Source organism: Tenrec ecaudatus, chromosome 8, assembly GCF_050624435.1.
Source record: "Tenrec ecaudatus isolate mTenEca1 chromosome 8, mTenEca1.hap1, whole genome shotgun sequence".
NCBI classification, from domain to species: domain Eukaryota; kingdom Metazoa; phylum Chordata; class Mammalia; order Afrosoricida; family Tenrecidae; genus Tenrec; species Tenrec ecaudatus.
Genome location: NC_134537.1, coordinates 61,708,975 through 61,729,823, shown reverse-complemented (window position 1 = coordinate 61,729,823; position 20,849 = coordinate 61,708,975). Strand labels below are relative to the sequence as shown.

At 37.5% G+C, this 20,849-nt stretch overlaps 1 protein-coding gene across 1 annotated transcript in view; it reads left to right on the top strand.

Moving 5' to 3' along the window:
• RYR2 (ryanodine receptor 2) overlaps positions 1-20,849 on the top strand; it is an 819,632-nt gene that overhangs the window by 569,600 nt on the left and 229,183 nt on the right. Inside the window, exons 48-52 of the mRNA XM_075556394.1 lie at positions 1,439-1,559; positions 12,569-12,738; positions 13,892-14,112; positions 16,396-16,486; positions 18,791-18,931. Coding sequence (XP_075412509.1) covers positions 1,439-1,559; positions 12,569-12,738; positions 13,892-14,112; positions 16,396-16,486; positions 18,791-18,931 — 744 coding nt within the window. The remainder of the gene's footprint in view (positions 1-1,438; positions 1,560-12,568; positions 12,739-13,891; positions 14,113-16,395; positions 16,487-18,790; positions 18,932-20,849) is intronic.

Sequence of the window (20,849 nt, the reverse complement as noted above, 5' to 3'; positions counted from 1 at the left end):
TCAAATCCCCAAGAAAAGTGAAGGATGGTGTCTTAAGTCACACCCTCTATTAACGTAGAGTTTAAAGATTTCCTTCCCCAGCAAAAAAACAAAAACAAAACCTCAAAGGTTGGGACTTGGTTCATAATCCCCTAAAATCAGTACTTAACCCCACCTTAATTTAATTCTGCCCACTCCTGTCGCAGAGAAGCATAGAGATTCCATGCATAATGCATATGTCTAGAAGGGTTATCTCAATTACTTTTTTTTATCTTCTTCCTTTCAACTTGATTTTGCTGAGGACCATTTTGAATTAATATAAAGTGATTGCATAATTATTCATGGGTCTTGGCGTCACATGTAACTAGAGAAAAATACATATGGTGAGAAAAATTATTAGGCTGCCATTAAAAGAATGTAATTGTCCAGGTTTGCTTTTTTTCTCACCCTCTCTAGCATCTGTGGGATCCAGAAATTTCAACTCAGAGGACAGTTCTTGAATTCTCACTTACTAATTTCAGGGGGAAAATAAATAAATATTTATTTGAAAGTTCAAATGGAAAAATATTTCAATTTGTCATGAGATTTTAATATTTTACTATGTCTTGCATTAGTAAATAACTTTACAGCAGCAGATGCCAACTTTATAGTATACTACTGTTTACAATATACCTAGGTCTTTTGCTGGGCCATTTTTTATATTGATTTTGTTGTTTATTTCTACATCAATAATTCTTTGTTTTAATGATTGTGACTTTTTATTATGATTTAGTATCAGGTTAATTGCAATGTTCCACTTTTTATAGTGTGTTTTGTTATATGGTCTATAAAAAATTGAAGTATTTTTGCTATGTATTTAAGTATATTATAGGAAACTACATGAATAATTTTACCATTAACTTCAGATTCTAACTTAGATCCTTAAATGGAGTTTCATATTATGTATTTGTGTTTATATATAATTTTCAAGGGATTTATGTGATGATATACTGATCAGATTTTCAATATTATTTAAAACTTCAAAGATGTTTGAAAATAGTCACTACAATGCATAGGCTCCCAACATACTTGGCTCACCACCCCCTTAAAAAATTACTTAGAACCCCTTGGCAATTAATAAAGTGTTGGTATCTGCTTTTGCAGCCCCATTCATGGTTCTAGCACCTCCTCTCGGCGGGTGATATCACCCACTTTAAAAAAAAACTAACAGATAAATGAACTAGCCTAGGCCATAGTATAATTCAGTTCATACTGAAGTCAATAAAAACTCCATGAGCAAGTAAATATCTGCCTGTAAGCCTGAAACAACAATTTCTGAAAGAGGTCTAATTTTATATGCATACTTCTTAGCATAAAAATGATTTAGACTCAGATTTCTGTATTTCACATTTTCTAGATTTAATTACAACACTGATTTTACAAAATTATTTTAATTTTCCTTTATTTCCCTCTTGTTTAGTTGATCCATGCTGGGAAGGGAGAAGCCATTAGGATCAGGTCTATTTTGAGATCTTTAATTCCACTGGGAGATTTGGTGGGCGTAATAAGCATTGCTTTTCAGATGCCAGCAATATCCAAAGGTAAGGCTACTTCTATTCTTTGCTAATGACATGATGTTTTAAGTAATATCAGTACTCAAAACTCTCCCCCATATGGTTTTAAGAAAGAAAACCTCATGTGTGTTAATATAACAAAAAATCTATAAAGTAGTATAAACTGCTAAAATAATTGGTTGTTCATTATAATTTTAGGAGGGAAACTTGAGCTTACAGATTGCGTCCTGACTTTGTGTACTCCATCTGTGAACATTTCTTGTTTCTCGTGTTTACTTAATCTGCCTTTCTTTTCACGTCACTTCCAATGCATGCCCACACTGAACTGCAAAGTAACCTTGTGAAAACAGAGATAGGAACTATGTCAAATTCTAAGTACAGAGTGTGTACAAAGATAAAAAAATCATTACAAGATTATTGTAGTGAGGAAAAACAAAACTTTATTCAGCCTTTGAGGTAGAGAGAGAGGAGAGATGGGAAGCAGACTGACATCATCAGAGCTCTATCCAGCCAAATCCCAAGAGCCATTCACAATTCCTGCTTTATAAAGAGGGTGGGTGATGGTTTGGTTCTTTTAGTAAATGTGATAACAAGAAATGATAGCTTCTGAAAAATCTTTGTTGACAACTTTGTGATAAAGCCAGTCAGAAGGAGTCTTGTTAATCCATTATACCAGAATTGGAGAAGACAAAGGAGATGGCCCTCTTCTATTTGCATATTTTAGTCTTGAAAGAGTATTCCCTTAAAACTACTTTTATTCTTTGTGTATATTCTACCTTAATCTATCCATCTTTCCTGTAAGCAGATGCACCTCTCTGTCTTCCAGAATTTCCAAGAACATTGCCTTTCATGGTCTCCTTGAGATTTCACCTTGGCCATCTGATGGTCAGAAAATGAATGTGTGGTATGCAATATGCCATTTGGACTATTGCACAGCTTCGGATGGAGCCAGGTCTCGTTCAGGAGTGCCTCTGGGTTTAAGCACTAACTCAAGACACAGCAAAGATCCAACACACTGCACTCTGACAATTCTTTTGTCTCTCAGAATTGCCCCCAAACTGTCCACCTCGTTCTCAGTCACTGAGTCAATTCTGACTCAGAATGAACCTATCACACATGCCCCAGCGTATTTCCAAGACTGTAACAATTTACAGAAGTAGAAAGCCTCATCTTTCTCCTGCAGAGCAGGAGGTGGGTTTAAACTGCTGATCTTGCAGCGGTTAATGGTTTATTCAACATTATTTGCCAAAACCATAGTTTAAATACATTAACTATTCCTCAGTCTTTCCTATTCATTGTCCAGCATTTGGATGTGTATGAAGTAAATGAAAATAAGAGGAGGTACCCCCCTAAATGGATTTTTTTCCAAGCTATGTACAATTTATACTTTTTTTGTAAACAAAAAATACCCCTTATCACCTTCAAAGTATTCCCCACTACTCTTAATACACTTGTCAAATCTACATTTTCCTTCTTGGGAACATTTTTCAAACTCATCTGTTTGGATGCCTAACAGCGCCTCCTTTGTTTTTTTCTTCACCTCTTCTACATTCATGCCCCTCTGCATTTGTGGAAACAAAAAGAACTTGCAGAGTGAGGTCAAGTAGGTAAGGTGTGTGGGGAAGAGGTCAAGTAGGTAAGGTGTGTGAGGTCAAGTAGGTAAGGTGTGTGGGGAATGTACATGCTGCTTTCTTGGCCAAAACGGGCATACTGAGATGGCTGTGTGAGCAGGTACATTGTCATGGTGGCAAAACCAGTCCCCTGTGTGCCACAAAACAGGCCTTTGTTTTTGCACACTATTATGCAGTCTTTTCAGAATCTCCAAATAGAAAACTTGATGAGCAATCTGACCTGGTGGAACAAATTCCAAATGCACTATCTGCTTCATATCAAAAAAACAAATGAGCATTGTCTTGAACTTTGATTTCACTTGATGAATTTTTAGGGGGTAAGGTGAATTTTGTTGGGATTTTCATGCATTTTGTAAATTGATGGATGTTCAGAACAAGGTTGGTCTTCAATGACATTTCACCTTTTCTTATGAGAAAACCACTTGTACATGTGAGTTTTTCCCAAAGTGCTGTCCATGTAAGCTGTGTTCAACATCAAAACAATTTCTGCAGCATTTTTCCTGAGCAGAAAACAAAATTTCAACAAGCACATGTGCTGTTCTCTTCAATCAGCTATCACAAAAAAAAAAAAACAAAAAAAAACGAGGTTTGAGCGAAACTGCTTTTACAAAAATATTCACTGTGATAAGAACCTTCCCAGGTGACTCCACTGGGTGACCTAACTCAAAGCCAGTTGCTTGATGCTTACCTAGTGGGAAGATGCATGTTTCGCAATGAAACTGTTTTTCCATTTGGGGCGGGGAGTAACCCTCTCATGCAATGACTCATGTCACGTGCATCTTCATTGTCAAGGTGATGTTACTGATGTTCTTGTCTTTTATACAGAGAAAGAATTGCTCTGCTCCGACATGGAGATGATGCTGGAGATTTTTATTAGGAAGCCTAGAGCCTGATCTGAAAGGCTAGTGTGGTCAGAAGAGAATTCCCCTGGGCACATGTTGGCAGGACTATTTAGGGATTCCCAGGAGGGTTTGGGGGGTGTCTATCTGAAAACACTATGTTTCTAGAAAATGCCATCAAATGCAAGGCATTCTGGGGAATGTAGTTAGTTTGTTCATTATGATGAAGGTTATGCAGGACATTTGCATGCCCTGCCGCTACAGAAGTATGTATAAGTTTTGTTTCCACACGATTACACTGGGTCTCAGTCCCTAAGGTAGTATTTCAGGAAAACAGTTTAAAAGTTTCATTAAGAGAGCAGGTCTGCTCCCCGCTCCCTCATGAGCCCTTGATAATTTATAGATTGTTATTTTCTCATATCTTGCCCTATCCGGAGTCTCCCTTCACCCCCTTCTCTGCCGTCCATCTCCCAGGGAGGAGGTCACATGTGGATCCTTGTAATCAGTTCCCCATTTCCAACCCACCCACCCTCTACTCTCCCAGTATCGCCCCTCACATCACTGGTCCTGAAGGTATCGTCCACCCTGGATTCCCTGTGCCTCCAGCTCCCGTATGCACCAGTGTACAATCTCTGCCCTATCCAGCCCTGCAAGGTAGAATTCAGATCATGGTAGTTAGGGGGAGGAAGCATCCAGGATCTGGGGGAAAGGGGAGAGTGGGGAGGGAGGGGAAAAAAAAAGAGGACCTGATGCAAAGGGCTTAAGTGGAGAGCAAATTCTTTGAAAATGATTAGGACAAAGAATGTAGGGATGTGCTTTATACAATTGATGTATTTATATGTATGGATTGTGATAAGAGTTGTATGAGCCCCTAATAAAATGTAAAAAAAAAAAAAGTTACAGTCTTAGAAACCTAGAGGCGCAGTTCTACTCTGCCCTATAGTGTTACCATGAGTCAGAATCAACTCAATGGCAGTGCGTTTCTTTTTCGGTTTTAATTTTTCACTAATACCTTCCATGCAGCTTGGACTTCTTGGTTCTTGATTAAATACTATCTCTTGAAAAAATTAATAATAATTTATAAATTATCAAGGGTTCATGAGGGAGTGGGGAGCGGGGAAGGAGGGGGAAATGAGGAGCTGATACCAAGGGCTCAAATAGAAAGCAAATATTTTGAGAATGATGATGGCAGCAAATGTACAAGTGAGCTTGACAATGGATGGGTGTATGGATTGTGATAAGAGTTGCATGAGCCCCCAATAACATGATTTTTTTAAAAAAAATTTTAAAAAGAGAGCAGGTCTGTCTCTAAAAGTTTTTCTCTCTGAACTCTCATCAGACTCAATTGTACAAGAGATAACTCTCAGTGTCTGGTCAAGTAGCTTCCAGTTTTGTGCCTCTGCACTGTCTGTGACATTTTATTTCTTTGTTTATAATGATGCTCCTTATTGGTCTAGTTGTGAAGACTTTGAGTTTCTTTATGTTGGGTTGTATACAATCTTTAATGAAGACTGTAGTCTTTGATTTTCATCAGTAATTAATAAAAGTTCTTATCATGTGTTAGACAGGGTTCTCTAGAGAAACAGAACCACAATGCTAATAATTTTATATATATTTATACAGATAGATATATAACATAAGAAATAAACAGTTAACTAAATTATAAAGCAGTACAAATGGCTCAGTGCACTCACTCCCGTGAAACAGTTGTGAGACACTGGCAGTCCTTCGTCTTTTTTTTTTTTAATCATTTTATTGGGCCTCATACAACTCTTATCACAATTCATACATACATCAATTGTGTAAAGCACCCTTATACATTTGTTGCCCTCATCATTCTCAAAATTTGCCTTCCGCTTGGGTTCCTGGAATCAGCTCATTTTCCTTTTTCCCTCCCTCTCCCTTCCCCTTCCCCCCTCCCCTTAATAATTTATAAATTATTATTCTATCTTATCTTGAGGGCCTCCAGGTAGTCTTCTGTAGAGCAATTCAGGCTATCCAGGCACAGGCAGCAAACAGCAAGCCAGGTCACCAACAGTCAGCCAGATGACAGGGTCTGACAGTCTCCACCTCAAGAGATGTAATTTCCAATGGTGTGGCAGAGCAGGTCTTGAAGGAACCTCAAATTACAGTGACACAGTCCACAGGTTAGGTGCCCCACCAGTAGTGTAGCTTGTAAATTGAGGCAAAGAACAAGCAAGGCAGCCTCACCCTGATCTGATGATCAAAGAGCAAGAGACAAGAAAGGCGAGGCCATTTATCTCTCCGCCTTTCAATTAATCCCACATGTGTTTACCTCACTTCATTTCTGACAAGTAAGATTGTATTTCTGTATTGCAGGTTGTTACTGTGTCCTTCTCCAATCCCAAAGGCACATTCTTCTTCATATAGTCCGGTTCCTTATTTATATAACATACACTTTAGATAAGATTGGTGGAAAGACACAACCCAGATGCTCACCTCTCCGGATTTTTAAAAATAATTAAATGATTTTTTGGGGGGCTTGTACAACTCTGATCACAATCCACACACATCCATTGTGTCAAGCACTTTTATACATTTGTTTCCCTTATTCTCACATTTGTGTTCTACTTGAGCCCTTGGTATCAGCTCCTCATTTTTCCCCTTCCTCCCCAGTCCCACTCCCCCCATGAACCCTTGATAATTTATAAATTTTTATTATTTTGTCATATCTTACACCACCCAATGTCTCCTTTCACCCATTTCTCTGCTGCCCATCCCTCAAGGAGGAGGTTATTTGTAGATCCTTGTAATGTTTCCCCTTTCTCCCTCACCTTCCCTCCACCCTCCCGATATCGCCACTCTTAACACTGGTCCTGAAGGGATCATCTGTCCTGGGTTCCCTGTGTTTCCAGTTCCTATCTGTACCAGTGTGCATCCTCTGGTCTAGCCGGATTTGTAAGGTAAAATTGAGATCCTGATGGGGGGCTGCAGGGAGTGTGGAAGCGCTTTCCCTGATTTTAAATCACACAATATCTCTCTTGTTCTGTTCAAACACCTGCTTCTTAGACTATGTACAGGTTTCACATCAGCATAAATTAGTGTTCTGGAATTTATATTATTAACATCACTATCAGTAGTATTTTTATGATCACAAATTTTAAAATAAACAAACAAACAGAAACCACATTTGCATAGTCAAACTGAGGGAAATTTCTTGTATTCTTGTTTTCAGCCAAACTCCATTTGACATTAGTGATGATATCCTTCATTCCACACCCTCTTCTACATTTCTGGCAGTTCCTCTTCAATGTACTACTGCAACTATTAAAAAAATCGCCAGCTTAAATTTACTTTTATGTGATATTAATGATTTGTTCTTTAATTTCCACACTCTGTTGGACTACCTTCCTTGAAATATTGAAATAGACATGCCGATGATGTATCTTTTCCGTGCATTGGCGTATCTAAATAAATTCTTCTAGGTTTGCATCTGGTGAAACATATCAGTTGGTATTCCACAAGCTCTGGAAGCTTTGGCATAGCGAGTACTCAGTGGGCTGCTAACCACAAGTTCATCAGTTCCAAACCTCCAGCCACTTTGCAGGAGAAAGATGAGGCCTTTCATTCCCATGAAGATGGGGATTGACTCAGAAATCCCCAGACACAATTCTACCCTGTACTATAGGGTTGCTGTAAGTTAGAACTGACTTAATGGCAATGGGTCACAAGCTTCTGGAACTTCGTTTTCTGCAATACCTTCAGTCCCACTAGAGCTTATTCTTTCAGTACTTTCGATTCCTTATCACTTAGAACTAGCTAAATTTTTGAACCTCAGGAAATTCTTTTGGGCACCGTGGCTCTGTGTAGTTCTTCTATTTTCTTGATGTTACCCATGGATTCAACATTCTTCCCGTTGTGTCCTTCACTATTTAAATAAGACTCCCCCACCCCCTCTTCATTTCTTTCAGTTTGAGAAAAACATTTTATGTTCTTCCCATTGGGTTTTCTAGTTCTAGGTCTTTGTACATTTCCTGATAAAAACGGTCTTCTCAAGTTTCCCTCTGAAATCTATTGTTTAGCTCTTTTGCTTCATCATTTCTTCTTTTGACTTTAACTCCTATATGTTCAAAAGCAAATTTTGAAGTCTCTTCTGACATCCCTTTTGTCCATTTTCTTTTTCATTTTTTTTAACACCCCTTTACTCTCTTCATGTATGATGGCTTTGATTCTGACTTTAAGTGATTTAAACATAACCTTAGTTAACCTTAGGCTAGTCATAATGATTCCTTAGTGTGACTGTGTGATTGGAAGGATATCACGTCTATAGTACTCAAAGCACAGTGTCTGACAGTGTAAGCAGTAAGAGCTGGTCTTCATCTTCATGCAATTATGAAGAAAGGAAGGTATTAGGTATATTAAATCCTTGAATGTTATATTCTCGAAGACATTGTGATTGATTTTCACCACTGAAATATGAATAGGTATGCATATATATTCAGTAGCTACTTGGATATGTGTTTGTGAACAACAGAATTTAACAGCCCTGTTCTACATCATCCTCACAGTTTTCTTACGTTTGAGACCACTGTTGTACCCACAGTGTCAATCCTTCCTGTTGAAAGTCCTCTTCTTTTTCACCACCTCTCTATCTTACTCAGTCTAGTTTTTGTTGGTTTGTTGATTGACTAAAAGGAACCTTGATAGCACTGCAAGTGTGCCTTGGACTGCTAATCACAGTGATCGTGGTTCATATCCACCAGTGCTTCTGTGGGAAAAAGATGAGTCTACCTGGTCCCCTAAAGTTTTATAATCTTGTTAACCCTATAGAACATGCCTCTGCGTCAGAATTGTCACTATGGCAGTGGGGTATTTTTCTGTGACAAAAGCTCTATCAAATAAGTTGTCACTTCTTTGTTTTAAGATTATTAGGATCATGTTTTATCTTTCTATGATGTCTCCTTTTGTCAACATTTATTACTATTATATATTCTGTATTATTTGTAAAATATTAAAACTTGTCTATACAGCACAATTTGAAAAATGTTATGTGATTATAGGAAATGAATTGGTTTTTCAATACTTCAAATTGGCAAATAATCCCATAACTTCTTTATCCATTTCTAACCTATGAAGCTATCTAGTTTTCTTGAAGAGTTTATATGAGTATCAATGATTGAGTGTTAATAGAGAAAATAATATGGCTCTCAAATATGTTTTATACGTTGCTAAATGCTGTGATGATTACCTAAACATATTTTATTTAAAATTCCCACCTTAAGGTTCTTTAGTATTATATATAGATTTATTTTTAAGATTTGGATCATATGATTGTGGGAGGTTGGAAGTTGAAACTCTGTAGATCAGGCAACAGGCTTGATATTCCTTCAGACTTGTTAAAGGAATAGTGAAAAAGCAGGAGTTCGGGCAAGATGTCTATTTGTGTTTTTTGCTTAAATGCATCTTAGGAAAATTCCCTTTGGCTCTTAATGCCTTCAAATAATTGGATAAGGACCACCCATGTATGGAGGGTGATATGCTTTACTTAAGGACCGCTGATTTAATCACATGCATTTACTTCAACTCAAACCTCTAGATGCATATTTGACCCAATAGTTGGATACCACAACCTACCCAAGTTGACACATATAATTACCCATATCCATGCTACCTTCATAATTTTATCATTTTATATGTTTTAAGTCATACATTTCTAAAGGCATCCTGCTTCTCAGATGGGTGTACATAAGTGGGAAAATGGTGTGGAAGTCATATAGGACTTCCTTTAGTTACACCAGGGATAAGGTGAATCCATCTCCACGGGAGCACAAGGCCAATTGCTAAAAGGCAGAAGTCGGACATTCTCCATTCTCCAACTTCCTTTACCCAAATCTGACACCAACAGACCTGCCCAGGATACTATATTTCTCCTGGATTGAAAAATTCATTATAATGGTCACACAGCCACTTTGAGTCAGAATCAACTTGATGACAAAGAGGGCATTATTAGGAGTGTTATAAACAAGCGGCCATCTAGCTCAGAAGCAACAAAGCCCTCGTGGAAGAAGCGCACCAGCCTGTGTGATGAGGTGTTGATGGGATCAGGCACCTAAGACCTAGAATAAAACTATACCCAATGTGAATGAAGGGGACATGGAGTGGAGACTCAATGCCCATCTGTAGACAATTGGACATCCCCTCACAGAGGGGTCACAGGGAAGAGATGAGTCAGCCAGAGTGCAGTGTATCACTGAAGAAACACACAACTTTCTTGTAGTTCTTTGGTGCTTCCTTCACACCACGATCATGGCCTCAATTCTACTTTACAAAATGAATTAGACCAGAGCATGCACTCTGCAGCAGATAAGAGCCCGAAACACATGGAATCAAGGATAGATAAATCCCTCAGGGCCAACAAGGATTGTAGAGATATCAGGAGGATTAGGGGAGGGTGGGGGTAGAAAAGGGGAATTGATCACAAGGATCAATCTAGAAGTCCCTACCAGGGGACGAATAATGGAAAAGTGGATGAGGGGCGACGGAGGATGATGTAATATATGGAAAAAATAATCTATAACTTATCAAGTGTTCGTGAGGGAGGGTGGGCGGGGGAGGGAAAGGGAAGACATGGGGAGCTGATATCAGGGTCTGAAGTGGGAAGAGAAGGCTTTGAAAATGATGTAGGCGGCATATGTGTAAATGTGCTTGACACATTCGAGGAATATGTGGATTGTGAGAAGAGATGTAAGAGACCCCCAATAAAAGTACTTTTTAAAAAAGTGTCCTTACCACAAGCCAGGAGCTGTAAACCTGAAGGATAAAGCTATTGGTCCACAGCAACACCTCTTCTCAGCTGGTAGCCATGACTATCTACTAGAGTCATCTCTCCAGTACTCTGTGTCGCTGTTTTTCAGCCATGCTGTCCTTTGGACTGTGCCTCTGCCTCCATGAACTAGGAAGCCTGCCCACTGTTCTGCCATGCAGTTTCATAGTCTTGGCCGTGATCATTTGCTCTCATGGTTTTCTTACCTTGTTGTGGCATGCCCTCTGCTGCCTCTGCCACCTCAGGCAGGGATTCAGAACATGTTCTGCTGATGGCTCTTCTGTGATGGCCCTGGGGATTCTCTCTGTTCCTGCTTGCAAGTTGGCACTTTTATATGTAGGAGAATGGCAGCCAAGACTAGCTAATCTGCTTTAATCATGATTAACACATGCTATATCCGTGGTACCACCCAATCATTTGGTTGGAGATACAGAGACATGGATAGATGAGACATAATTGGGCATTTTACTTCACCACAATATTTATTCAATTAATCCCTCCACCCCCTTCCAAAACCATTTTATTAGGAGCTAATCAGACATCATACCATTCCATAGTGCAATCACATCAATAGCTACCAAAATTGTTTGAAAACACTGTCTTTCTTCTTGAACTATTGGATACCAGCTACCCCTTACTCCCCATCCCCACTTCCCTCACCATCCCACTTAGGACCCCTCATTCTAATGGTTGTTTCTATTGGTTTATAAATACTGGATTTAAGATACCAACAAATATAGAAAAATTCAAGAAGGCTACCCACATTGACAAACTGTATCAGAGATAAACCCCCAAATGGAAACAAAAATAAACAAAAACACAGAAAATATCAAAAACAAAAACAGATCAAGCACAAAGTGTATCAGCAGGGAGAGCAAATGACAAGGTCTCATCAATTCGAGTCAGCGATGTCATTTTCATCCACTACACTCGTCTCTCCAATACTCTGTGTCTGAAAATCAGTTTACTTCCATCCCTCAATCATGGTTAGAGGGAAGTCCCAGAAGGTTTATTCCCTGTGTCAATCCTGCGAATGTATTTTAGGCTTCCACATTCATCCGTAGCCTCTGTGTACCAGAAATAATTTAAGCTCCGATACTATTCCCTCCTTCAGATTTGGATTACGTATATAATTCCCATTCTTTGGCTCCCAGATGTTGCTGTGCGTCATCCATGTGGACTTAGTTGATGTCGCACTTAGATGACTGCCTGTTTGACAGCAAGCCTTTAAGACTCCACACACTATTCTTTCTGATAGCCAGGCACCATCTAATGCTATAGCACCTATAACTTCTTTGTTTCCTTCATGAGGGTATTAAGCAGAGACATGTCATAAGAATTCATTGTTTTAGATTGGAGCTAGGATTAAGTGTGAGCTCAAGATCCATTCCTGAATTTGTTTATCTGCCTCTGGTTCACTTTAGAGACATCCTGGTTAATTTATGGAAAAGAATCTTATCGATCATCTCCCTGGAGCATAAGGTCCTGTTGATAGTGTTATTGACTATAATATTTAAAAAATTTTAAGTCTTCCTTTACTTTTTTGTTTTTAATTCCCTTAACTCAGATAACAAATGAATGGCAAATAAAATGTTCAGTAATCTTGAATTTATATTATACTGCAGAACTTCCTCAGCCAACTCCTAGCACTTGTTTGTGGATGATAAGAACAGAAAAATAATTCTAAGGATAACTCTATTTTACAAATAAAAATAGTTACTTTACATAGTTTACTGTGAGCATATGCCCTTTAATATCTCAGTGTTATCTTCTCTCTTTTAGATGGGAATGTGGTGGAGCCTGACATGTCTGCAGGGTTTTGCCCAGATCACAAGGCAGCCATGGTTTTATTCCTTGACAGGGTCTATGGGATTGAGGTTCAAGATTTTCTCCTCCATCTTCTTGAGGTTGGATTTCTTCCAGATCTCCGGGCTGCTGCCTCTTTAGATACGGTAATGATTTGAATAAGCGACTTCCTTAATTTTGACTCTTTTTTCCTTTGGCTTCCTAGATCTAGTCATTCATTTATAAACAAACATTTATTGGATACTTAATATGTTTCCAGACAAGTTTTAGGAATCAGAAAAAAAACAAAACAAAAAAAGACATGTATTCAACAAATTCACTGAGAAGTGGGGGGAATTTACAACTTTAAGACTATGGTAAGAATTCTGATAATAGATAATAAAAGGTTCACATAACCCTGGTTTTAGAAGACTAAGTATCTCCTATCAACCTCTACTTATATTATTCTCTAAACCATTATGCTTCTCAATGAAATTGCATATTAAAAAAATTGAATGATCACTCAGTCATTGAGTCATGCTAGTCAGAGCATTACCCTGGTGCCTTTATTTGTTGAGAAAAAGATAGCGTGAAAAGCAGCCTGTACATTGAGCGGCCTGTGTGGAGGCTCCATTATTACTGGTGTAATTTTCCCGCTTTTTCAAAAACGTGGAATGAAGTGAATTTTAAAATGCAGGTTTAGTAGTTATCACAATAGATAACTTCTTCCCAATTAAGTGGGGCTTGAGATTTTTGAAGAAGAAATTTATTTGAATCGACTTGATGGCAATGTATTTGGGTTTAAACTTTGGTTAGGTATGTCCAAGTGAAATTCTAAACCTAAATTAGTGTATATGTCAACATATTGATAGTGTCAGCATTTCATCATTTATTCTGGTGCATATAAACAGACTCGTCAATATTATTAATAATAAAATAATTTATGATTATTAAATGTATTATGAAAGTGAGTTTTTTCTTCCCCCTCACCTATGAAAACAAATGCTCAACCTTTTTATCACTAGCGTCTTCATCTTTCATTGATCCCACATTTGATATTTTATTAAAGAACTTCAACCTCATGGATTTTTTTAAGAGCTATCTTTTAATTCATTTTTTATGTAGGTTTTAAAACTAGTTTTTTTTAAGAAGTAAAAGATCAGATGAACCATTTTTAAAGATGTGGAAGAATACTCATTTATTTTTTCATATTTTAGTTACTTTCTGCATAGATAGTGAAATTGCAATTCAACCTCTTGATTATATTGAAAGTGTCTACTGCTAAGCAAAATTGCTTTCTATTTTTCATTCCTTTTGTAGGCTGCATTGAGTGCTACAGACATGGCCTTGGCCCTCAATCGATACCTATGTACTGCTGTCTTGCCCTTGTTAACAAGATGTGCTCCCCTGTTTGCGGGCACAGAGCACCATGCTTCCCTCATTGACTCACTACTCCACACCGTGTACAGACTCTCTAAGGGCTGCTCGCTTACCAAAGCTCAACGGGATTCCATAGAAGTGTGTTTGCTCTCCATTTGTGGGTAAGTGGGCATCTCACTTTATGCCAACTTTCTGCTTCTCTAGAAATTATCCTGTGGCTATTGATGACCTATTTTTAGAGACAATTTCTGCACCCACACTTAATCTATAGGATTTATTATCCTGTAGGTAGTCCTTTGTACTGAGGTTTGAGTCTTATCAGAGCTCACTTGCTCCTCCTAGTCATGTTAACAATTAGTCCTCCCAAACTTTTCAGGGTATCTGGCACTTGCACAGAGGTCTTGACTAAATATAGCATACTCTTTTGGTTGCTGGTGATGGAGTGATTGTGGGAAGGGGGGTCCCTGGCCACATAGTGTATGGTTCAGTCCTTTGAACCCTGTATGATAATATTTAATTTTTCCATGCAGGAAATAAAATGAAAGAAAGATGATGTAATTAAAAGTATAAAAATGCATCATGAATGAAAATATTTTGCTTTACTTGTTTGTATGTGGCAGTAATTTAGGCTGAATGAGTGCTCCAGTCTGGAGAGTAAGCATTCCATCAGCATCATTCTTTTGAAAGAAGTGAAAAGTTACCACCTTTAACTTGGTCTCCCTGGTTACCTGCTTCCTGTTTCAATGAAAGGTTTAGGATCTTGGTTCAAGCAGAATGTGATGCAGTGCTTTAGGGAGGCAGGAGGTCTTGATTGAGCTGAAATGGTAAAGTGTTTAATTCTAGGAATTTCTGAAGGCTGGCAAGAAGTCAAACCAACTCAATTGAGGGACTGATGTCCATTTCTGTTCTAGAGAGTTGGAATCATTCTTCTTTAGATCTACACATATATTAGTGCACAAATATATTGGTTTTCGTAGACATGGAGAATCTCCCAAGCTAGACAGAGGATAAAAGAGCAAATGTGACAACAGTGTGTGAGCTTGTGTGCTTCTAGGTGTCTCTGTGTGTCATTGTGAGGTAATGTGGAGACTCAAAAAAAAGGCAGACCTTGAACATATAATCAGTCTGTGTTTAATGGAAGATGACAATCACAAAACAGACCTCTCTATTGCCTATACCAGCTGTATTACCTATATGAATAATTGCAAACTGGTTCTAAATGCATTAAATAGTTGCTCATTGCTATTTAGAGTTCAATGTTTGGCTTTTCTGTCTTACTCTTTGGTCAAAATAGATTATTAATGTTAGTAGCTAAGATTTTAAAATGGTAAGTTTTAGCTTAATGTCACAGGTTAAATGTTTTAGAATAAACAGTATTCAGCAATTTGTGATCCTAAATATTGAACCTCATTTTCCCAAAATATAATTAGAGAAGGGTGCATTAAAACCAACAGACAAAGAAAAGAGTAACATGGATTCTTGAGTTAAAAGAAATTGTGTTTGGGTTTCTTACTAATTACATTACTTAGATTCCTAACATTCCCTCCCATGACCCTAAAGGTCTATAAAATGGAAGCAATAGTACCCATTTCACTGGATTTTTTGTAAGAAGTAAATGAGGATTCCTGGTTCAGTAGTTAAAAGCCATCAGTAACGCCGTGGAAGAAGAGTTGTAGTCTTGAAACTCACAGGGGCAGTCTTAAAACTCACAACCCCATCCTAAAGGGTTGCTATGAGTTGGCATCAATTTCAGGAGAAGTGAGTTAGAGCTTTTTAAATGAGGTTTAAACCAAAACAAAACAAACTCACTGTCATTGAGTCAATGCCAACTAATAAGTGACCCTATAGGACAGTACAAAACCGCCCCTGTGAACTAACAAGACTATAACTCTTTATGAGAATAGAACACCCAGTCTTTCTTCCTCCTGAAATTGAGGTAACGTGTTTAGTAATTCTTGACATGGTAGCTTTCACTGTATGTCAGTTTTCTTTCCCTTCCTCCTAAGGCAAAAATACTGTCATAACTTTTGTTTATTTATGTATTCCTCTTCTTTCTACTCCTACACATCCTCTTCTTTCCTCCTTCTGATCTAGTCACTGAGAGTCCCTCACTGAAATGAGGATTTTCTAGAATGGGGTAGCAGTTTATTCATGCTAGTCGTGGCAAAGAATGTAGCCCGCAGCAGTGAGTGGTTAGGAAGGAAGAGCGTCTCCGATAGAAGATTATGGGTGGTTTTCATCTCTGGCGGATTGAAGTGAGGTGGGCGATGTAACCTTTTCTGAAATTATGTCAATAGTTCATTTTGATAACCTAGTGGTAACAATTATTACCATCTGAAGCAAGGTATAGGTATGGTTCTTGGGTGATATAATTTAGAGTATTGAATCAGCTGCTTGGTTTAGTCATATTTCCCTTTCCTATTAAAACTGTCTTTGTTTCACAGTCAGTTGAGACCTTCCATGATGCAGCACTTACTGAGAAGATTTGTATTTGACGTCCCATTACTAAATGAACATGCAAAGATGCCTCTTAAGGTAAGAGCAGGAGACACGGCTACGAACGTGCTCACTGAGCATTGTGACCGGGTCCTCGGCTGCAGTTCCCAGATACATCATGTTTCCTCACTGGCGCGTGGCTTCCCTCCAGTTATTCAATGGATGCATTATGGGAATGTTCGCCTTTGTCTAAAGGGCAGCGAAATGCTCAGATTGATTTTGAAGTGGGTCACAAAGGAAAGATGAGACAAGATAGTCTTCGGCTGGATTTATTAAAGCAACTTCATGAATAAAGATCAGGCTTTACGAACCACATTTCCTAAGTTGATAATCAATGACACCTTCCAAATTCCATTTTATATAGCTCAAAACTGTGCAGTTACAGTTTTTCACAGTTTACTTGAAAGAGTGTCTCACATTTTCCCTTCCCTGCCTTGGTAATCCTAAAGAAAGGAATGAATTGTATAAATTAAATAAAGCCCTCCTAAAAATTCTATTTTTATCATTTTCACAATGTAGCATAGCCCCTGACATGCAAAAATGTGTATACACAAAATAATTAAAAGATATCTGAAAAAGATATGGAAATATTTTCTTATCTTTATGCAAAAAACGTTCACATTGTAAGCATTTTAATGTTAATCTAAACATACTAGATCTTCATACATCACGATTTGAGATGCCCAAAATTTTCGTGGGAGTGAGAGATGTTTGTCTGTGTGGATGTGTGGATGTATAACTGAATTGCACACCAAACCAGAAGAAATATTTCAATAGTAAGAGACTTCAGCTCTAGGTCTTACAAGAATTTACAGAGCACTGATGGTGTAGTGGTTATACTTTGTGCTACGATACTTATGGTTGGTGGTTTGAAACCACCAGCAGCTCCCTGGGAGATAGACTAGATTTTCTGCTCCTGTAAGCTTTCACAGTCTTGGAAACCCACAGGGGGATTACTATGAGTGAGCCTTGGCTCAATGGTTGTTTGGTTTGGTTTGATTTGGATATACTTGATTAAAATATATCAATTTATTAATTTGATAACTAGTTTTAATTTGATATACTAGTTTATATATTTAGAATGCATTAACAGAAGTGTTACCAAATGATTGAAAGATTCTGTCTTTGTCATTGTACTTTCAGTTTAGTATTTTACAGTTAAAATATATGTAAGTGGCTCTCAAGGAGAGACAATGGGCTCAGAACCATGATAGTACTATATTTAAAGGAATGATACAAGTCTAGCAATTTTGATGCTTATTTAGGAAAGCAAGTTTTCAGGCAAATTATGAAATGTGATCATTAAAGATAGGCAGACAAGAAACTAAAATATTCACAGACGGATATTTCCAAGTATTCATAAAATCAAGAATGTGAACACCAGTTTTCATCATATCACTGTTTATAATAGAAGCAATTTAAATGCCCATCAGCAGATGAATATGAAATTTGACATATAATTAAAAATTAGTCTACCATGAAGAGAAATATGTCTTTTTATTCTTTTACTTTTACTTTTTTGTAGTCTCTTTTTAAAAATTATTTTACTGGGGCCTCTTACAACTTTTGTTACAAACCTTATATCAATTGTATCTAGCATATTCATACATATTCTCTATTGTTCTTTTCTAGACATTTACTTTCCACTGAACCCGAGAAATATATCTTAATACAGACTATGTAAATGAATTTTGAAAACCTAATGATGATTTAGATAAATCCATCACAAAAGAATAGTGAAATAATATAATCCCACTTAATATGAAAAATCTAGAATATACAAATGTTTATAGACTAAAACTTATTGTTTTTGAAGAAGGAAAGGAGAGGGGACATGCTTGCTTAGGAACCTAGTTTCTGTTAAAGGCAGAATTTGGAAATTGTAGTAGTTATGGTTTATGCAACATGATGACTATGTTCAATGTCACTAAATTGTATATATTGAAATATGTTGAATGTGAAAGTATATATATGGACCGCAATAAAACATTTTAGTTGATATAAAAATACAATTATGATAAAATTTTCTTATAAATCACGAGAGGATGACAATAACTTAAAAGTAGAACACAAGGATATAGAGCTAGACAGATGATCTCACTAAGAAGTCTTAAATAATGATTATTCGAACAATTGATTATGTGGACCCCATAGTGATTGAAATAGTGAATTTAAATAGCTCATATACAAGGACATAATTTGAATTCTTCTGAATCAATCCATATGTAATTTAGAATTTTCATTTAGGTTGAACAAATTGTGTGGCACTTAAATATAGATACAAGAAAATAGAAAAAAATGAAAAATACATATCATTGCTTTTATAATTTCTTTCCCATGTAGCTGCTGACAAATCATTATGAAAGATGCTGGAAGTATTATTGCCTACCTGGAGGTTGGGGAAACTTTGGTGCTGCATCAGAAGAAGAACTACATTTATCAAGAAAATTGTTCTGGGGCATTTTTGATGCCCTGTCTCAAAAGGTAATTTAATATCTCATGATTTTTTTGTATTGATAAAATAATAAAACCATAGGTTTTTAACTATATATTTACCCTAGAGAAAAATACTTCTACTAATCAAAATTTATATACTGGTGTGTGTGTGTGTGTGTGTGTGTGTCTGAGGGGATAGAGACCCCCCAAACAAACAATATTTTTTAAAAGCTATGTACTTAATTTTTTTTTTTTTACAAAACAACCTTACCGCCTTCAAAGTACTCTGTTACACTTAATTGATTTGTCAAATCAGCAATTCCATTGGAAACATTTTCAAACTCATCTGTTTGGCTAACAGCACCTCCCTCATCTTTTTCTTCACCTCTTGCACATTGTCAATCGCTGCCTTTCATGTCTCTCAGCATTCGTGGAAACAAAAAGAAGTCTCACAGAATGAGGTTAGGTGAGTGCAGTGTGTGGGTTAAGAGAGCTGTTGCTGTTTTTTGACAAAAACTGAAGCACTGAGATGGTTGCATGAGGAGGTGCATTGGCAGGTTGTCAAAACCAATCCTCAGATGGCCACAAATCAGGCCTCTTTTGTTGCAATTGTAATGCAATCTTATCAGATCCTCTAAATAGAAAGCTTGATGAACTGTCTGACCTGGTGGGGGAAACTCCAAATGCACTATGAGTCGACATTTTCATCTGATAGGGAAGTGGAAGGATGCCCAGAATGAGGTTTGTCATCAATCGACATTTTACCTTTTTTGACAGTATCCAGCATCACAACAATTTCTGCAGTGCTTTTCCCAAGCAGAAAACGACTTCACAGCTATCCGCTGTTCTCCTAAATTGGCCATCACAAAAAACAAAGTTCTTTTGTGCTTTTATGAAACTGCTTTTGTGAAAAAACTTACTGTGACCAGAGAGAACCTTCCCAGGTACCACTGGGTGCAGTGACTCAGATCGAGTTGTTCAATGTTTGCCTAGCGGGGGAAAATGCGTACTAGGGCAGCTCTGCCCAGAAGAGTTTTCTTCTCATTTCGGAAGGGGTTATCCCTTCATATTTGCCAGCCAAAGAACAGATGTTGAGAGTAAAATTTAACTTGGATTTTTCATGATTCCACTGGTAGCATATTCCTTGTGATCATTGCACTTCCCCTATTTTATAAATTATTTAATTTTTCAAACACCTGGCCTGATAAACTTCTTGTTCATTTTGAATTAGGTTGAATTAACCTCTCCCCAGTCACCACCTTATGCTTTTAAATCCTGAATAAATCTTACAAAAATAAAAAATATAAATTATTTTCAAAAAGAAAATTCTGATGGACTTACCTATGTTGTGTTGGTATATAGATTAAAGACCATTGGCTAGCTATTTCATGTGTGCTAGCCCGTCATAGAAGTCCAATGTATACTGAATGTTTTATGAATTTTCAGATTGGCTAGATGTAGGGGCAGAGGGAATGTTAGAATATGTATTGTACTGTTTTAAAAAATCATTTTATTGGGGACTTATACAACTCCCATCACAATCTATATATACATGCATTGTGTCAAGCACATTGGTGTGTTGTTGTGATCATCATTCTCAAAACATTCTCTTTCTACTTGAGCCCTTGGTATCAGCTTCTTGTTTTTGCCCTCCCTCCCCCTTCCTCCCTCACAACCGTTGATAATTTATAGATTATTATTTTTTCATGTTTTACACTGTCCGATGTCTCCCTTTACCCACTTTTCTGTTGTCTGTCCCCCAGGGAGGGGGTTATATATGCAAGAGCAATTGAATATTGAGAAAACATCCCAACGCAGTCCAGATCAAGTTCATAAGTCCAATATTAGTCCTTATATCTGATACCAATCTATAAATTCCTCTTCAGACTCATGCAGCCATGAATTTAAGCCATATGCAGGAAGATCACAGGCCAGTGGATAGAAACTCTTGTGGATCCAGTGGCAG